The 18,092-nt window shown below is 38.4% G+C and overlaps 1 protein-coding gene across 2 annotated transcripts in view; it reads left to right on the plus strand.

Annotated features, from left to right (window-relative positions):
* Positions 1 to 18,092, plus strand: part of Xrcc4 (X-ray repair cross complementing 4) — a 226,079-nt gene that overhangs the window by 137,506 nt on the left and 70,481 nt on the right. For both annotated transcript variants that reach the window (XM_052159442.1, XM_052159443.1), the window contains exon 7: positions 13,957 to 14,104. In XM_052159442.1, coding sequence (XP_052015402.1) covers positions 13,957 to 14,104 — 148 coding nt within the window. The remainder of the gene's footprint in view (positions 1 to 13,956; positions 14,105 to 18,092) is intronic.

Below are 18,092 nucleotides of genomic sequence, written 5' to 3' on the forward strand. Positions count from 1 at the left end.
AACAGTCAATTTGCTGGCACCTAATCTTGCTTTCTTTTAAAGCCCAGCATGGTGGGTCTAGACTATTGTGGTGTCCAGGAGAGCACAGCACTTTCAGTTCTTTATCTCTGGTGCAGAGTTGACATCTGGAATTCTCCGCAGCTCACAGCCCAGGGCTCATCAGAGAACTACTTTCTGCCAAACATTGGCAGAGCCCTGCATTGTACTTGTGCAGACGACTCACATTCATCTAACAGCTCATGATGACCACCTTGGGGCGATACCACTCTAGGTATCTCTCCTTTGCTACTTGCCTAGTAAAGCCGAGCTATGGCACAGAGTTCTAATTTCCACCTCTTCTCTTGGGTGAAGTCATCAGAGTCTGCCTGGGCTCCAACTCTTGCTCTTCGCTGAGGTTCAGCGAGGCTTCCATGTACGAACTCTGCTCTTTCCCTTCTTTTAAGAAGCAGAGTCCTGCTTAGACTGTCCACTATGGGAAATAAGACATTTTTATTGAAATATAAATTGGAATTAGAAATATCTTCATGTTCTACATAAATATGAATTCACATTTTGTTTCTCTTGCAATGATAAATTTTATCTTGCTATCTCATGGTAATATTGCTATTGAACAATTTAAGCATATGTGTGCACACACCCACACACACATATATATATATGTATGTATGTATGTATGTATGTATGTATGTATGTATATCTGAGGACCCAGATATACCACTCCTGGGCATATACCCAGAAGATGCTTCAACATGTAATAAGAACACATGCTCCACTATGTTCATAGCAGGCTTATTTATAACAGCCAGAAGATCGGAAGAACCCAGATGTCCCTTGACAGAGGAATGGATACAGAAAATGTGGTACATTTACACAATGGAATACTACTCAGCAATTAAAAACAATGACTTCATGAAATTCTTAGGCAAATGGATAGAGCTAGAAAATATCATCCTAAGTGAGATAGCACAATCACAAAATAACACACATGGTATGCACTTACTGATAAGCGGATACTAGGCCAGAAGTTTGGAATACTCAAGATACAACTCACAGACTACATGAAACTCAAGAAGTAGGAAGACCAAAATGTGACTCTTTCTGAACATTTTAATATGGTTGCATCTTGTTAGCACTGATGACTAAATGCGGGTATTTGTCATCTTCTTAACTATAAAAGCTAATAGGAAATGAAATCATATATTCATTGAAATAATAGATTTCATGTACATGTTTCATCAAATAATAATTAAAATAATTTTTACTTTTTTCTTATTTTGAATGCATGCAACAAAATTATAGAAGCTATTCAGTTTGCAAAGTAAAAATGACACTTATTTTTTGGTTTTTTGACACAGGGTTTCTCTTTATAGCCCTGGCTTTCCTGGAAGTCACTCTGTAGACCAGCTGGCCTCAAACTCAGAAATCTACCTGCCTCTGCCTCCCAAGTGCTGGGATTAAAGACACGTGCCACCACTACCTGGCTGACACTTTTTTTGTAAAATAAAGTTATAGATAACATTAAATACAATAAAATACAGCACTATAAAGAGTATCAGGCTGATGTTTGAACAGGAAATATTTCAACTCCTATATTTTATCCATTTGACAATAGTTGATATTAGAGCCTGACCCACTGGTATTTTGTTCAGGAAAATTTCCCTTGTGTTGATGTGTTCAAGGCTCATTCCCACTTTCTCTTCCATTAGATTCAGTCTGGTTTTATGTGTATCTTGATCCACTAGGACTTGAGCTTTGTACAAGGAGATAAGAATGGATCGATTTACATTCTTTATATGGCTACTGACCACCACTGAGCCAGCACCATTTATTGAAAATGCTATCTTTTTTTCACTGGATAGTTTTGGCTTCTTTGTCAAAAATAAGGTGTCCATAGGTGTGTGGGATTATTTCTGGGTCTTCAGTTCTATTCCACTGATCTACCTGCTGTCTCTGGAGCAATACCATATGCTTTTTATCACTATTTTTTTATGGTAAAGTTTGAGGTCAGGGATGTTGATTCACCCAGAAGTTCTCTTATTGTTGAGAATAGTTTTTGCTATCATGGACTTTTTTTGTTATTCCAGATGAATTTGAGAATTTATCTTTCTGTCTCTGAAGGACTGAGTTGGAATTTTGATGGGGATTACGTTGAATCTGTAGACTGCTCTTGGTAAGGTTGGCATTCTTACTATGTTAATCCTGCCAATCCATAAGCATGGACATCTTTCCATCTCCTGAGCAATGCTTTGATTCTTTATGAGACTTGAAGTTCTTTTCATAGACATTTTTCACTTGCTTTGTTAAGAATCACACCTATAGAGCAGCAGCGGCGGCAGCGGCAGCAGCAGCAGTGGCTGCTCCAGCTGAAGGGCCATCAGCAGTGGAACCAAGGCGTCACAGGGACCAGTTAGGCCCTGCGCCCACGACCACTGACCTTCGTTGACCAGCCGGGCAGCAAGCAGCTGCAGTTGTGCGGTGCCTTTCCTGCAAGGAGGCCACTTCAGAACTCGGCCTCCCACCAGTCAGGAGAGGCACATCCATCTTGGTTCCGTACTCCACGGATCGGACTGAGGATCCAGATCAGTCTGGGCAGCAGCATTACATCTCCAAGTCCTGCAAGTGGCTAGCTGGGCTTCCGGGCGGCCAGCTGGGAGAAGTCAGTGTGCTCCAGTGAATCCAGCGGGCCCCAGCGGGAGCCTTCTGGTGCCTGCTTTGGGATCGGAACAGCCTGGGCAGCAGCACACTGTCTACAAGCAGTGCAGGAGGTAAGCTGTGCACCAGAGGCCAACTGGGAAGGGGCAGCTTGCACTGGTGAGTCCAGCACTGAGAAGATAAACTAACACCAGTGAGAACTAGATGGCAAAAGGCAAACGCAGGAACGTCACTAACAGAAATCAAGGCAATATGGCAACATCTGAACCCAATTCTCCTCTACCAACATGTCCTGGATACCCCAGCACACCAGTAAAACAAGATTTGGATTTAAAATCACTGGTCATGATGCTGGTACAGGAACACATGAAGGTCATACATAAAGAAATTCAGGAGAAAATGGATCAAAAGTTAGAAGCCCTTGCAAGGGAAACACAAAAATCATTGAAAGAAATCCAGGAGAATACAAAAGCCAACAAGGAGGAAATGCAAAAAACACTTAAAGAAATACAGGAGAACTTTGCTCAACAGGCTGAGGTCATGAAAGATGAAACACAAAAATCTCTTAAAGAAATACAGGAGAACTTTGGTCAACAGGCTGAGCTCATGAAAGAGGAAACACAAAAATCTCTTAAAGAATTACAGGAAAACACAAACATGCAAGTGAAGGAGCTAAGCAAAACCATCCAGGATCTAAAATCAGAAGTAGAAACAACTAAGAAAACTCAAAGGGAGACAACTTTGGAGATAGAAAGCCTTGGGAAGAAATCAGGGGACAGAGATGCAAATATCAACAACAGAATACAAGAGATAGAAGAAAGAATCTCAGATGCTGAAGATTCCATAGAAACCATGGACTCAACAGTTAAAGAAAATGCAAAATGCAAAAAGCTTGTAACCCAAAATATCCAGGAAATCCAGGACACAATGAGAAGACCAAACCTAACGATTATAGGCATAGATGAGAGTGAAGATTTACAACTTAAAGGGCCAGCAAACATCTTCAATAAAATTATGGAAGAAAACTTCCCTAACCTAAAGAGAGAGATGCCCATGAATATACAAGAAGCCTACAGAACTCCAAACAGACTGGACCAGAGCAGAAATACTTCCCGTCACATAATAATCAAAACGCCAAATGTTCTAAACAAAGAAAGAATACTAAAGGCAGTAAGAGAAAAAGGCCAAGTAACATATAAAGGAAGACCTATCAGAATCACAGCAGACTTTTCACCTGAGACTATGAAGGCTAGAAGGTCCTGGGCAGATCTCATGCAGACTCTAAGAGAACACAAATGCCAACCAAAACTACTATATCCAGCAAAACTCTCAATCACCATAGATGGAGAAACTAAGATATTTCATGACAAAACCAAGTTTACCCAATATCTATCCACAAACCCGGCCCTAAAAAGGATAATAGGAGGACAACACCAATACAAGGAGGGAAACTTCACCCTGGAAAAAGCAAGATAGTAACCTTTCATCAAACCCAAAAGAAGTTAAGCATTAAAATTTAAAAAATAACGTCAAAAATGATAGGAAGTAACAATCACTATTCCTTAATATCTCTTAACATCAATGGACTTAATGCCCCAATAAAAAGACACAGACTAACTGAATGGATACGTAAACAGGACCCTACATTTTGCTGCTTACAGGAAACACACCTCAGGGTCAAAGACAAACACTACCTTAGAGTAAAAGGCTGGAAGACAATTTTACAAGCAAATGGTCTCAGGAAACAAGCTGGAGTAGCCATTTTAATATCAGATAAAATTGACTTTCAACCCAAAGTCATCAAAAGAGACCCTGAGGGACACTTCTTGCTGGTCAAAGGAAAAATACAAAAAGAAGAACTGTCAATCCTGAACATCTATGCACCAAATGCAAGGGCACCCTCTTTCGTAAAAGAAACTTTATTAAAACTAAAAGCACACATTGCACCTAACACAATAATTGTGGGTGACTTCAACACTGCACTTTCCTCAATGGACCGATCAGGAAAACAGAAACTAAACAGGGACACAATGAAACTAATTGAAGCTTTGGACCAATTAGATTTAACAGATATATATAGAACATTCTATCCTAAAACAAAAGAATATACCTTTTTCTCAGCACCTCATGGTACCTTCTCCAAAATCGACCATATAATTGGTCACAAGACAGACCTCAACAAATATAAGAAGATAGAACTAATCCCATGCCTCCTATCTGATCACTATGGAGTAAAAGTGGTCTTCAATAGCAACAGAAACAACAGAAAGCCCACATACACGTGGAAACTGAACAATACTCTACTCAATGATACCTTGGTCAAGGAAGAAATAAAGAAAGAAATTAAAGACTTTTTAGAACACAATGAAAATGAAAACACAACATACCCAAACCTATGGGACACAATGAAAGCAGTGCTAAGAGGAAAACTCATAGCCCTGAGTGCCTCCAAAAAGAAAATGGAGAGAGCATACATTACCAGCTTAATGACACACCTGAAAGCCTTAGAACAAAAAGAAGCTATTTCGCCCAGGAGGAGTAGAAGGCAGGAAATCATCAAACTCAGGGCCGAAATCAATCAAGTAGAAACAAAGAGAACCATACAAAAAATCAACAATACCAGGAGCTGGTTCTTTGAGAAAATCAACAAGATAGATAAACCCTTAGCCAGAATGACCAAAGGGCACAGAGAAAGTATCCAAATTAACAAACTTAGAAATGAAAAGGGAGATATAACAACGGAAACTGAGGAAATCCAAAAAATCATCAGATCCTACTACAAGAGCCTATACTCAACACAACTGGAGAATCTGGAGGAAATGGACAATTTCCTTGACAGATACCAAATACCAAAATTAAATCAGGACCAACTAGACCATCTAAACAGTCCCATAATGCCTAAAGAAATAGAAGGAGTCATAGAACGTCTTCCAACCAAAAAAAGCACAGGACCAGATGGCTTCAGTGCAGAATTCTACCAGACCTTCAAAGAAGAGTTAACACCAATACTCTTCAAACTATTCCACAAAATAAAAACAGAAGGAACACTACCCAATTCCTTCTACGAAGCCACAATTACGCTGATACCAAAGCCACACAAAGATCCAACAAAGAAAGAGAACTCCAGACCAATTTCCCTTATGAACATCGATGCAAAAATACTCAATAAAATTCTTGCCAACCGAATCCAAGAACACATCAAAACGATCATCCACCATGATCAAGTAGGCTTTATCCCAGGAATGCAGGGTTGGTTCAATATACGGAAATCCATCAATACCATCCACTACATAAACAAACTCAAAGAACAAAACCACATGGTCATTTCATTGGATGCTGAAAAAGCATTTGACAAAATTCAGCATCCCTTCATGCTTAAAGCCTTGGAGAGAACAGGAATTCAAGGCCCATACCTAAACATAGTAAAAGCAATATACAGCAAACCGGTAGCCAGCATCAAACTAAATGGAGAGAAACTTGAAGCAATCCCACTGAAATCAGGGACCAGACAAGGCTGCCCCCTTTCTCCTTATCTTTTCAATATTGTACTTGAGGTACTAGCTCGGGCAATTCGACAACATAAGGAGATCAAAGGGATACAAATTGGAAAGGAAGAAGTCAAACTATCATTATTTGCAGACGACATGATCGTCTACCTAAGTGACCCAAAGAACTCCACTAGAGAGCTCCTACAGCTGATAAACAACTTCAGCAAAGTGGCAGGTTATAAAATCAACTCAAGCAAATCAGTGGCCTTCCTATACTCAAAGGATAAGCAGGCTGAGAAAGAAATTAGGGAAATGACCCCCTTCACAATAGCCTCAAACAGTATAAAGTATCTTGGGGTGACTCTTACCAAACATGTGAAAGATCTGTATGACAAGAACTTCAAGACTCTGAAGAAGGAAATGGAAGAAGACCTCAAAAAATGGGAAAACCTCCCATGCTCCTGGATCGGTAGAATCAATATAGTTAAAATGGCCATTTTGCCTAAAGCACTATACAGATTCAATGCAATACCCATCAAAATCCCAACTCAATTCTTCACAGAGTTAGAAAGCGCAATTATCAAATTCATCTGGAACAACAAAAAACCCAGGATAGCTAAAACTATTCTCAGCAACAAAAGAAAATCTGGGGGAATCAGTATCCCTGACCTCAAGCAATACTACAGAGCAATAGTGTTAAAAACTGCATGGTATTGGTACAGTGACAGGCAGGAGGATCAATGGAACAGGATTGAAGATCCAGACATGAACCCACACACCTATGGCCACTTGATCCTCGACAAAGAGGCTGAAAACATCCAATGGAAAAAAGATAGCCTTTTCAACAAATGGTGCTGGTTCAACTGGAGGTCAGCATGCAGAAGAATGCGAATTGATCCATCCTTGTCTCCTTGTACTAAGCTCAAATCCAAATGGATCAAGGACCTCCACATAAAGCCAGACACTCTGAAGCTAATAGAAAAGGAATTGGGGAAGACCCTTGAGGACATCGGTACAGGGAGAAAGTTTCTGAACAGAACACCAATAGCGTATGCTCTAAGAGCAAGAATTGACAAATGGGACCTCATAAAATTACAAAGTTTCTGTAAGGCAAAGGACACCATCAAGAGGACAAATCGGCAACCAACAAATTGGGAAAAGATCTTCACCAATCCTACATCAGATAGAGGGCTAATATCCAATATATATAAAGAACTCAAGAAGTTAGACTCCAGAAAACCAAACAACCCTATTAAAAAATGGGGTACAGAGTTAAACAAAGAATTCTCACCTGAAGAACTTCGGATGGCGGAGAAACATCTTAAAAAATGCTCAACTTCATTAGTCATTAGGGAAATGCAAATCAAAACAACCCTAAGATTTCATCTTACACCAGTCAGAATGGCTAAGATTAAAAATTCAGGAGACAGCAGGTGTTGGAGAGGGTGTGGAGAAAGAGGAACACTCCTCCACTGCTGGTGGGGTTGCAAATTGGTACAACCACTCTGGAAATCAGTCTGGCGGTTCCTCCGAAAACTGGGTACCTTACTTCCAGAAGATCCTGCTATACCACTCCTGGGCATATACCCAGAAGACTCCCCACCATGTAATAAGGATACATGTTCTACTATGTTCATAGCAGCCCTATTTGTAATTGCCAGATGCTGGAAAGAACCCAGGTATCCCTCAACAGAAGAGTGGATGCAAAAAATGTGGTATATCTACACAATGGAGTACTATTCAGCCATTAGAAACAATGAATTTATGAAATTCTTAGGCAAATGGATGGAGCTAGAGAATATCATACTAAGTGAGATAACCCAGACTCAAAAGGTGAATCATGGTATGCACTCACTAATAAGTGGATATTAACCTAGAAAACTGGAATACCCAAAACATAATCCACACATCAAATGAGGTACAAGAAGAAAGGAGGAGTGGCCCCTGGTTCTGGAAAGACTCAGTGAAACAGTATTCAGCAAAACCAGAACGGGGAAGTGGGAAGGGGTGGGTGGGAGGACAGGGGAAGAGAAGGGGGTTTGCGGGACTTTCGGGGAGTGGGGGGGGGCTAGAAAAGGGGAAATCATTTGAAATGTAAATAAATTATATCGAATAAAAAAAATAGTAAAAAAAAAAAAAAAGAATCACACCTATATATTTTACATTATTTGTGGCTATTGTGAAGGGTATCATTTCTCTTATTTCTTTCTCGGCCCATTTATCATTCATCTAATGAAGTCTACTGATTTATTTGAGTTAATTTTATATCTAGCCCTTTGCTGAAGTAGTTTCTCAGGTTTAGGAGTTCTCTGGTGTAATTTTTGTGGTCACTTATGTATACTGTCATATCATCTGCAAATAATGATATTTTGACTTCTTCTTTGCCGATTTGTAACCCTTTGACATCCTTTTGTTGTCTAATTGCTCTAACTAGAACTTCAAGTACTATATTGAAAAGACAGGGAGAGAGTGGGTATCCTTGTCTAGTCTCAGATTTTAGTGGGGTTGCTTCAAGTTTCTCTCCATTTAGTTTGATGTTGGCTACTGGTTTGCTGTATATTGCTTTTATTCAGTTCTTGTATGGAACTTGAATTGCCTTTCTTTCCTTCATCAAAGTTATGTCAAGCTGTCAGAGATTAAGCATGAATAGGCAAAAGAAGTGAATGTTCTCATGCAACCTTAGTCCTACCTTTCTTCCTGCTGCTGTTGCTGAGACAGAGAGAGCTTATGGTCCTCTTAATAGAGCCCCATCCACCATTCGTGAGGTACTTTTTTCACTTTGGCCACTCCTAGCAGATTGTGATTTTTGAGTTGTTAGTCAAGCTAGTTCTAACCTGTTAAAACTGATTTACTTCAGAGTATATATTGGTGCAGTATTTATGAAAGGAAAACGAAAAGAATTCCTATACCTCATTAAAAATGTTTTCTATTTCATTTAACTTTTTCTATTTGTTTTTCATTTCACTGACTTTCTGTACTAGCTATATAAAGAGCTATATTTCATTAAAATTTCGTCAAAAGAAAAAAAAAAGACCCCAAACTCATAGAAATCTGTATGAACAAACACTAGCAAATGTTTTCTATTGACTGAATTCCACACCTGACACAGGAACAATAAACTCTGTGTTAGTTCAATTATTGCACAATATGAGTAACTGTTGGAAACTGGGGAATTATAGTTTTGTTTTGTGAAGTTAATAACTATTTAAAGTACTTTCCAAGGTTTGTTATTTTAACAGTAAACTTATATAAACTGAATGCTTAATGGGTTTCTTTCATAAACTGCTATTCTAGGTAACTTTTTAAAATGCTAACAAGATTGGTGGCAGCAGACATAATTAACAGTGTAATATTTAATAACAAACACAATCTGAGAAATTAAGTTGATTAGTATTTGAAATTTATTACAGTTAATCAATGAGTGTGTATTGAGGAATTACTCTGTTTTATACATTAGTAGTACATATGATAATTTCTATCCTAGCTTTATGATGATTGTAAGTTTTAAATTAATTAAAATTCAATGAAATCCAGTACAAATGTTGGGTAACTATCCAAAAGACTCTGGGAGATAAATAGGAAGGGTTGATTCACATTTTTATTTGAGTTCACTCTAGAATATCCTCCTGGATTTGGTGTATAGCTCAATGGCAAGAGACTTGTGTACCATATACCTAGTCCTGGGTTTAACACTTAGCACAGCACCATACAAAAACAACTACACTGCACCAAACATTAATTTCTCATCTTTCTTAAATCAGTAAGCTTAGAAGTAAGACAGACTTAATAGCTTCGTCTTAGGAAATCTCTTGTAAATTTGAGAAATCTCATTTCAAATTAACAATTACATTTCAAAAGATGTATCTATAAATAATGAAAACAGTATGAGAAATCAATTTCAATAGATCTTTGGCAAAAGACAAGAAAATATGAGGCTTAACAGAATAATTTTAGAAATATAATACTGAAAGGTATTAAAGGGTGTGACACCTTTTTTTAAACTTTATGCTATAATGTGTGTATGTGTGCATACAAATGCTTGCAGTGTTTGGTGTTGTGTTGTGTGGCAATCCAATAGGATAAAGAAGTCCCACGGACAGACAAAAGAATCAGAGATGCAGTGGCATCACTGCCAGGAATTCCAAAAACCCAGCAAGTTGACATCTATAACATACTATGCAGAGGAACTCGGTCATACTCATGTAGGCCTCATGCTTGGCATCTCAGACTCTGTGAGTCTACATGAGTCCTGCTTAGTTGACTAGTGGACCATGATCAGTACCTCCTTCATTCTATAATTTCATATGAGAGCTATGTTGCCAATACCATGAAAGACTCATAGTGAGCCTCAAGACACTTGTATAGGGAGGAGAGCACATGATAGGATACTTCTACCACTTCTGGGGGTTTCCTGAGGTCCTAGGGGAAGAACCCAATAAAGATCTCTAGTTCAGACTCTCTCTCTCTCTCTCTCTCTCTCTCTCTCTCTCACACACACACACACACACACACACACACACACACACACACACACACACACAATGTCTGCTTATGAGCCTTTCTAACTACTCTTATCTGCTGCCAGAGAAATCCTCTCTGATAATGACTGAACAGCAACGATTTTATGCTCTATGAGTATCATTAGAAACTAGGAATCATTTCATTTGACCAGTCATGTTTGACTAAAAAACCAAAAACAAACCAAAACGAAAAAGTAAAAACTTTAGAGTCTATTGGTCCAAAACTGAAGTTTGCAAGGCTTGGGGTTTGTTTGTTTTTTTTTTTTCTTTTTTTTTTTTTCTCATGGGATTTACCCAAATGTCTGGCAGTTTAACCAAAGATCATTTAATTTGACATTGAGAATACCCAGGGAAGCCAACACTCTCCTCATGTCTTCTTTCTGCTGCCAAGATCCTGCAGTTTTGCTGTCAGATGAGTATTGTGGGTGTTTGTGAGGCCCCTTTTATAACAGCAGGGACTGTGTAAAGATCCCTCGTATCCAGAGCAGCAAACTCTGTGAGAACTTGAGGTTCGTTCCAGAGCCCCTGCCTGTCAGTGCTTCAGCTTTAGTAGGATGGTTGGCAATGGCCTTTGTCTTCGGTTTACTTGTTTGGAAATTACTGGAAATGCTCAAAAATACATTGTGATGGCAAAGAACTGATGATAGGTTTTAAATTCTATGAGTACAGTTATAGATAACTTACTTTCCAATCAGAAGATATTCTGACTGAAAGGTTTTACATTATCTATATATCTCCTTTACGCTCACTTTTTCTATGTAGCCCACTCTTACCTATTTTGTTTTTCCCTTTTTATTTTATTGAAAATAGATTTTTTTTAGATAATATATCTGGTAAAATTTCCCTTTCTCCATTCTCCTCTCAGATATTTCCCACCTCCCTCCATATCCAGATCCATATGCTATTTTCCGTAGAATACAGTCAGGTGTTTAACAAAAAGTAATAAAATAAAAGCAGTGTTGTCCTGTGTACTGGAGGCTTTCCACAGAGATCTCTGGCCAGGCTGGGTGCAAGGGTCTGGAGAAGGGGAGCGAGTGTAAGCAGGAAGGAGGAGTTGATTCTGCTGCTTCTGCTGCTGCAGTTGGCTGTACCTGTCGCAGCTGTGCCCACGCCATCTCAGTTGCTCCTTGCTGCCCTGTGCTGAGTTGGGCCAGGGTGGGCCAAGGAGAGGCTGACTAGCCAGGGAGGAGTGCAGAGAAGCTTCCGGTGTCATTTTGGAAGAGCGGACCTCTTCCCAAGTGTTACAGCTCTTATGACAGAAGCCCTCAGATGACAGTGGTTCTTGCACACCTTTAGTCCTTCTACATAGGATTCTTCTATACAGTCTTTTGTGAGTCAGGGTCTGACAGCAGGTACTTCTCATAGGCTTGGTCTGAGAGCTTAGGGAAACCATATCTGTAGGTGGGAGGGCTTTCTGCTGCTTCTACATGACTAATGGCCACACACCTCTCTGCAGGGGTTGGGGGACTGCAGGAGGGGTGTGGATGCCACAGGTGCCAGGGGCCCAAGGGGCATGGCCAAACACCTACCATTCATTCCTTGCCAGTGACAGTCACCTGCTGGCCATCTGGGGTTTTAAGCCTGAGCTTCACCAGGGACCAGGCTGCCTACGCACAGCTCATCACCCCACAAAGCAGGAACAGTAAAAAGTAAACAGAAAGAGAAAAAAAGCAGAATAAAAGAAAAAGATGCAGAGACACAGGCATATGTATACATAAGAATTGAATAAAAACAGAAAATAGGGAGCCATAATTTCTGTGCAAAGAACTTTTAAATTTAAACAAACTCCCAGAAAACAAAATTATGAGACAAGAATGTCCAGTATTGCTAGTGTGTTGATTTTATGTTGCCATCTACGATTGGGCATGGGACCTGCCATTAGGAGTAGTTTCTCTCCCTAATAAGACTCCATTGGAAAGATTTTTTTTTTATTTTAAATAGTTATCAGTTACAGCTATGCTCTAGGTCTAGGGGTGGGGATTTGTGTCTGCTTCCCCCTCAGCACTGTGACCCCCATCTTCCCCACACACGCAGGTCCTGGGTATACTTGTAGTCATTTGGTACTCATATGTGTGCATCAGGCCTGCTGCGTTTAGAAGACAGTACAGCCTTGCTGTCCTCCATTACCTCTAGCTCGTGCATTCTCTTTCTTCTCTTTGATTATTTTATCTAAGACTTGAAAGGAGGGATTTGATGGTGAAACCCCATCTACTACTGAGTGTTCCAATGCCTTGCACTCTGCACGTTTTCTAGCTGTGGGTCTCTATATTTGTTCCCATGCAGGAAGAAGCTTCTCTATTGGGGGCTGAGCAAAATACTCTTCTAAGAGAATACTGTTAGTAGTCACTTTACAGTTATGTTCTTTTAGCAGAACAATAGAATTTGGTCTTCCCCAGGTCCCTTACATATCTGTTTTCAAGTTTCTCACCATCCCTTGCCAGGAACAGTAGGCGGCATGGACTGCGTCTCATGGAGTGGGTCTTCAACCCAATTAGATGCTGTTGGTTAGTGACACTGCTGCACTAGCACATGGGAACTCGACTTGAATGTCTACCACTATGGGATATGTGGAATATAGATATATATATCATTTATTACTGTTGTCTTTGTTGTTGTTGTTATTCACATGCAGACCTATGTATCTCAGAATCATTCTAAAAAAATTTCACACCAATCCTAATGATATTTGCTTGTGAAACTGACTAAGATCTGGACATAACATTCAGAACCTTGCAGTTCTGACATGGTTTTTGTTAGATCTCTATTTATACCCCGAACAAAAGTCCTGGCTGCATTAAATCTCAGGCAACATATGAGCCTATCATCATAATCACCTGACTCTTTACTCCTTGAAAATGGATGTTATAGCCTTGAATGCATTAGTTTCTGATGTTTTCTTCAAATCAACAATTTAGCCAGGTATAGTAGTGGATAACTGTAGCCCTAGGACTGAGAAAGTAGAGGAAGACTGATCTATGTGATCTATGTGAAACTGTTCCAAATGAACTTGCTTTATGCATCCCTGTATATTATTTCTTATATTAGTTGAGAACATGCTTGCCTCAGACAGATACACAATGACTACTTTAGCCAAATTATTCAGTGGACACTGATCATAATTCTCCCAGTGGTAATAACATATTGTATACCATCTACCTACTTCACATTACCAACTGTACATAAAGCTTTGTGAGTATAGTTCTGCTATGTCTTCATTGTGCTACTAATGTCATCGTTGTGGAAAGAATTTAATATTTAATATAAATAATATGCATTGGATTTCTGTTTTATTTTAGAAACCCTTCATAAGGATGATTCCATATTTTCAAGTCCAGATGTCACTGACATTGCACCAAGTAGGAAGAGGAGACACCAAATGCAGAAGAATCTTGGGACAGAACCTAAAATTGCTCCACAGGAGTTGCCGCTACAGGAGAAGGAAAGGTGTGTGGGCCCATATGCTACATCCCCATATAGACTACCCAAAAGCTTAGAGCTCCTCAGTTGATAACATACTTTTAGAGGTAAAAATTAGTATGTGAGATATTATAAAGCAGTTCAGATGATATCTTTTTTGTAGTGGTTAAAATAAGATAAATATTAATTCTAAAAATATAAGCAGTGCTTTGTTGTGCTTTTCATAGTTTAATTAGAGAAGATATATAGAATACTAAAGTATTAGACTGTATCTTGTGTTCAGTAAGCATTTCAGTCCAATTTATTGCTTCACGGGCATCGAGATCACATTCAGATTAGCCATTCTGTCTGGTCATGCCTGTCTTGTAAATCCTCTTCTCCGGTCTTCTGTTTACTTTGATCAAACTTTGACAGCATATGCTTTATTTTTCTTAGTTTCAAACTTGTTTATTTTCTAATTTAAAGTAAAAATTTCATTTCAATATAACAAAACAGTGGATATTCATAAATAGTATTATTTGGTGAATTCTAAGTTAATGTGTGAATTGTTATTCAATGAGGATTTTATTCTTTTCCCTACAACTTGTGGTTAATTCTGCAGATGATGTTATTAGCTCCTTGCGGAATGTGCAAAGAGAATTCCGTGGCTCCCAAGGTCCTCCCTTGTGGTCTTCCCCTTTCCTTCTTCAAGTCCATAACTATGGAAAGCAGGGTTTTCTTTATATCCTCATTAATACATAGGTGAAAGAGTGCAGAAGCACATAAACACTGAAGTGCTTTCAGTCAAGGCACCACAAAACAAACGTGCACACAAACTACTGTTTGTTGGTTTGTTTGCCTGTTTGTTTGGAAACTATAGTGATAATTTATAAAGAATAAAGTTATTCCAATATGTGAAAACAAAAGAGGCCATGAATTTGAAGGAGTATAGGGAGGGGTATATGGAAAGGTTTGCAAGGGGGAAAGAGAAGGAACAGATGTTATATTATAGTCTCAAATTTTAAAATCAATTCAAAAATGATTATTCATGTTGTCCAAAAGATTTGTGTGATCTTAAAAGAGTTAATGAATATTTTAGTGTTAATTTTCAAGGTGTCCTCTGTAGTTCACATGAACAAGAGTATGGATCAAGTACTCTTGATATGCGCAAAAGGTTTAAAAATGTAATGTGATCTTTAGACCAAAATCTTTTAGAATTCGATAAGGAGAAGGATATGATGAAGTGTAAGCCATGCTTTGAGAGTCTGTCAAGACAACAGGAAAATCTTATGTTTCTGGCATAGATAAGTATTACAGATGGTTATAATTATTCTGCTCTGTAGTCCTAGCTCTGGTATGACTGGGGATGGTAGATTGTTCAATGCCAGTCTTGTTGTAGAGTTAGCTCAAGGCCAACTGACTGAAGAGTGAGATCCTATCTCCAAATCAAAACAAAAATATCATGGTGATAAAATTGGATTGATTTGTATATTATTTATTTCTGAAATTTTGCCTGATGTATTTGTCCCTTGCCGAGGTCCATTGTGTATATATAGTACGTGTGACTAGATAACCTCTTTTAAAAATCAATATACAATGAACTCTTGATGTTCTAGTTTGTCATCTGAGTTCATTCGTCATCTCTTAACCATTTGAAAGAGATATTGCCACTCAAGGCATCCTATGATTTACATAGTAAAGAATTATACCTAAATTATATCAAAATTACCATGCAATTTATATTGATTTTATTGCTAAGAATAAATTACTGGCAACTCAAAGAAGTCTCACCTTTATTTGCTAGTCAGCAAATGTAACTTGTGGATATAAGTTATGTGCCAGGTATGATAGCAAATCTTAAGGATGCAGGAGAGTTAAAACAGAATTAATTATCCAATATGTCTTGTTCTTTTTGTTCTGAATGTTTCATTTGATGAACATGGGCTGTAAGAAAGCAAATGCGTTGGATTATATGGGAGAGCAGTATTTTACACCTCTCAGTGTTCTGGGGAACAAATAACATTATCAATATTATTGATAATGTTTTAACATTGCCAATATTCCCTATGTACACACTGCTGCTAAAACAAGTTTCTGATATATACAGTGTAAACAGGTGAAAGAATGTTAGTTCTGAGTCATGACTATTTTTACAAAACTTTAAAATAAAAGTAATGTGCTTTTGTTTTTAAAAATCCCTATTAAAATATTTCCTTTTATTTTGAAATGATTGTGTCAGTTTGGTAAGTATATTTTCAACATTTTAAAAGTTGTATTAAATCATATCATCTTTTTTGCATTATTTGCCAGTCCTTGTAGGACCGTCTGTGAAGACTGTTTCTATATTTAACTGAAAAGCCTAAGTAAGAATTCTGAGGATTAAAGGTAGTTTAGTTTAGTGCTTGTCAATCAAAGGTTGAGTGTCTGACACCCTGCTTTATAATAACACTTCATCATCTAATGGAATTAAGATGTTAACATATAAATATACACCTTAATTTTTTTGTATTTCAGAATTCCTTTTTCATTTTGAATATTCTAGGCTGAAATTTTAGAGCTCATACAAAATGTAATTACTTGGTCCACATTTCCAATTCTTTCTGTGGAAAAAGAAGCTTCTGATAAAAAAAAAAGTATATTCTTAGCCAGAAATGAAACAGAAAGCAACAATTAAAAGAAAAAAATAGGCTGAGACTTGCCAAGGGGAGGTTGGGAGGTAAGGAGGGCATGGCCATGCTCATGATTAGCCTTTTGTGTAGTATACTGTTTCTTAAACGCATTTTTTCTAAAAAAAAAAAAAATTACCATTAACAGCGTATATATAATTTAGGTTTATTCTGGGTTAGTGCCATTAGCCTTAGCTTCTCTTACAAATGGATTGCTGCTGTTTTAAACCATCTAAGTGTTGGTAGAAAATTAATGGTTGACTATGTCTGATTGTTTACATGATATTCTGCTTCCGTTTATGGTACTAAGGGAGGTAAAATATTCGTGAAGTTTGCTAAAATAAACAAAATGTTCCCATTGGTATATTCATAAGGATATTCTTCTAGACTAGAATATAGCTCTGTTGGTCGAGTGATTATCTAGCATGCACAAAGCTCTAGGTTCAATCCTCAGCAATTTGTTAGGATGATATAGCCCTGTACTCACCACACAGGTGATGGAACCAGAAGAATCAGAAATTCAAGGACATCCTCTTTGTTGACTACATACTGAGCTCAATGCCTGTCTGGGCTAAATGACACACTGTCTCAAAGAGAAATAGAGAGCATTAGTTGTAACTCATGTGGAATTTTAAATATTTGGGTCATTCCCTGTCTCGGTTATGGTTTCTATTGAAGAAACACCATGACCAACAAATGCAAGTTGGGGAGGAAAAGGTTTATTCAGCTTACACGTCCACATTGCTGTTTATCACCAAAGGCAGTCAGGCTAGGAAACCTCAAGGTGTAGGAACAGATGTAGAGGCAATGGAGGAGTACTACTTGCTGGCTTTTTTATAGAACCCAGAACTAACCAGCCCACCATAGGCTGGGACATCCTTCATTTATCACTAACTGAGAAAACTCCTTCCAACTTTATCATATGGAGACATTTCCTCAGCTGAGGCTTCATCCTCTCTGATGACTCTGGCTTGTATCAAGTTGACACACACCAGTACAGTCCCTTACAAGATTATTTCTTCAGTATCTCCTCTAACAGTCCCATAGCCTCATTAGTTAGCTGCCACCAAACTCTACACTGACTGAGGAAATGCATAGCAGGCATTGTTGGTTTTTCCTTTGACTTCCCATACACTGCTGAACCAAGTATTCACCTTCCTTTATTTATATAACTCTGTATGACAAGATGCGAGTGTATATTAACGTACATTTAAAGGTGTTCAGGATGTATTAGAAACACCACAGAGGATTCATCCTGAAGAACTGTCATTTGATCTGTAACCTGAAGGGAAAGGAGGAGTTAAACAGAACCCTGGAGCAGGGTTAGATAACAGCGAACAAGCACATTATCTGTTGTGAGCCAGAGTATG

The sequence above is a fragment of the Apodemus sylvaticus genome, chromosome 16 (assembly GCF_947179515.1).
Source record: "Apodemus sylvaticus chromosome 16, mApoSyl1.1, whole genome shotgun sequence".
Classification (NCBI taxonomy): Eukaryota; Metazoa; Chordata; class Mammalia; order Rodentia; family Muridae; genus Apodemus; species Apodemus sylvaticus.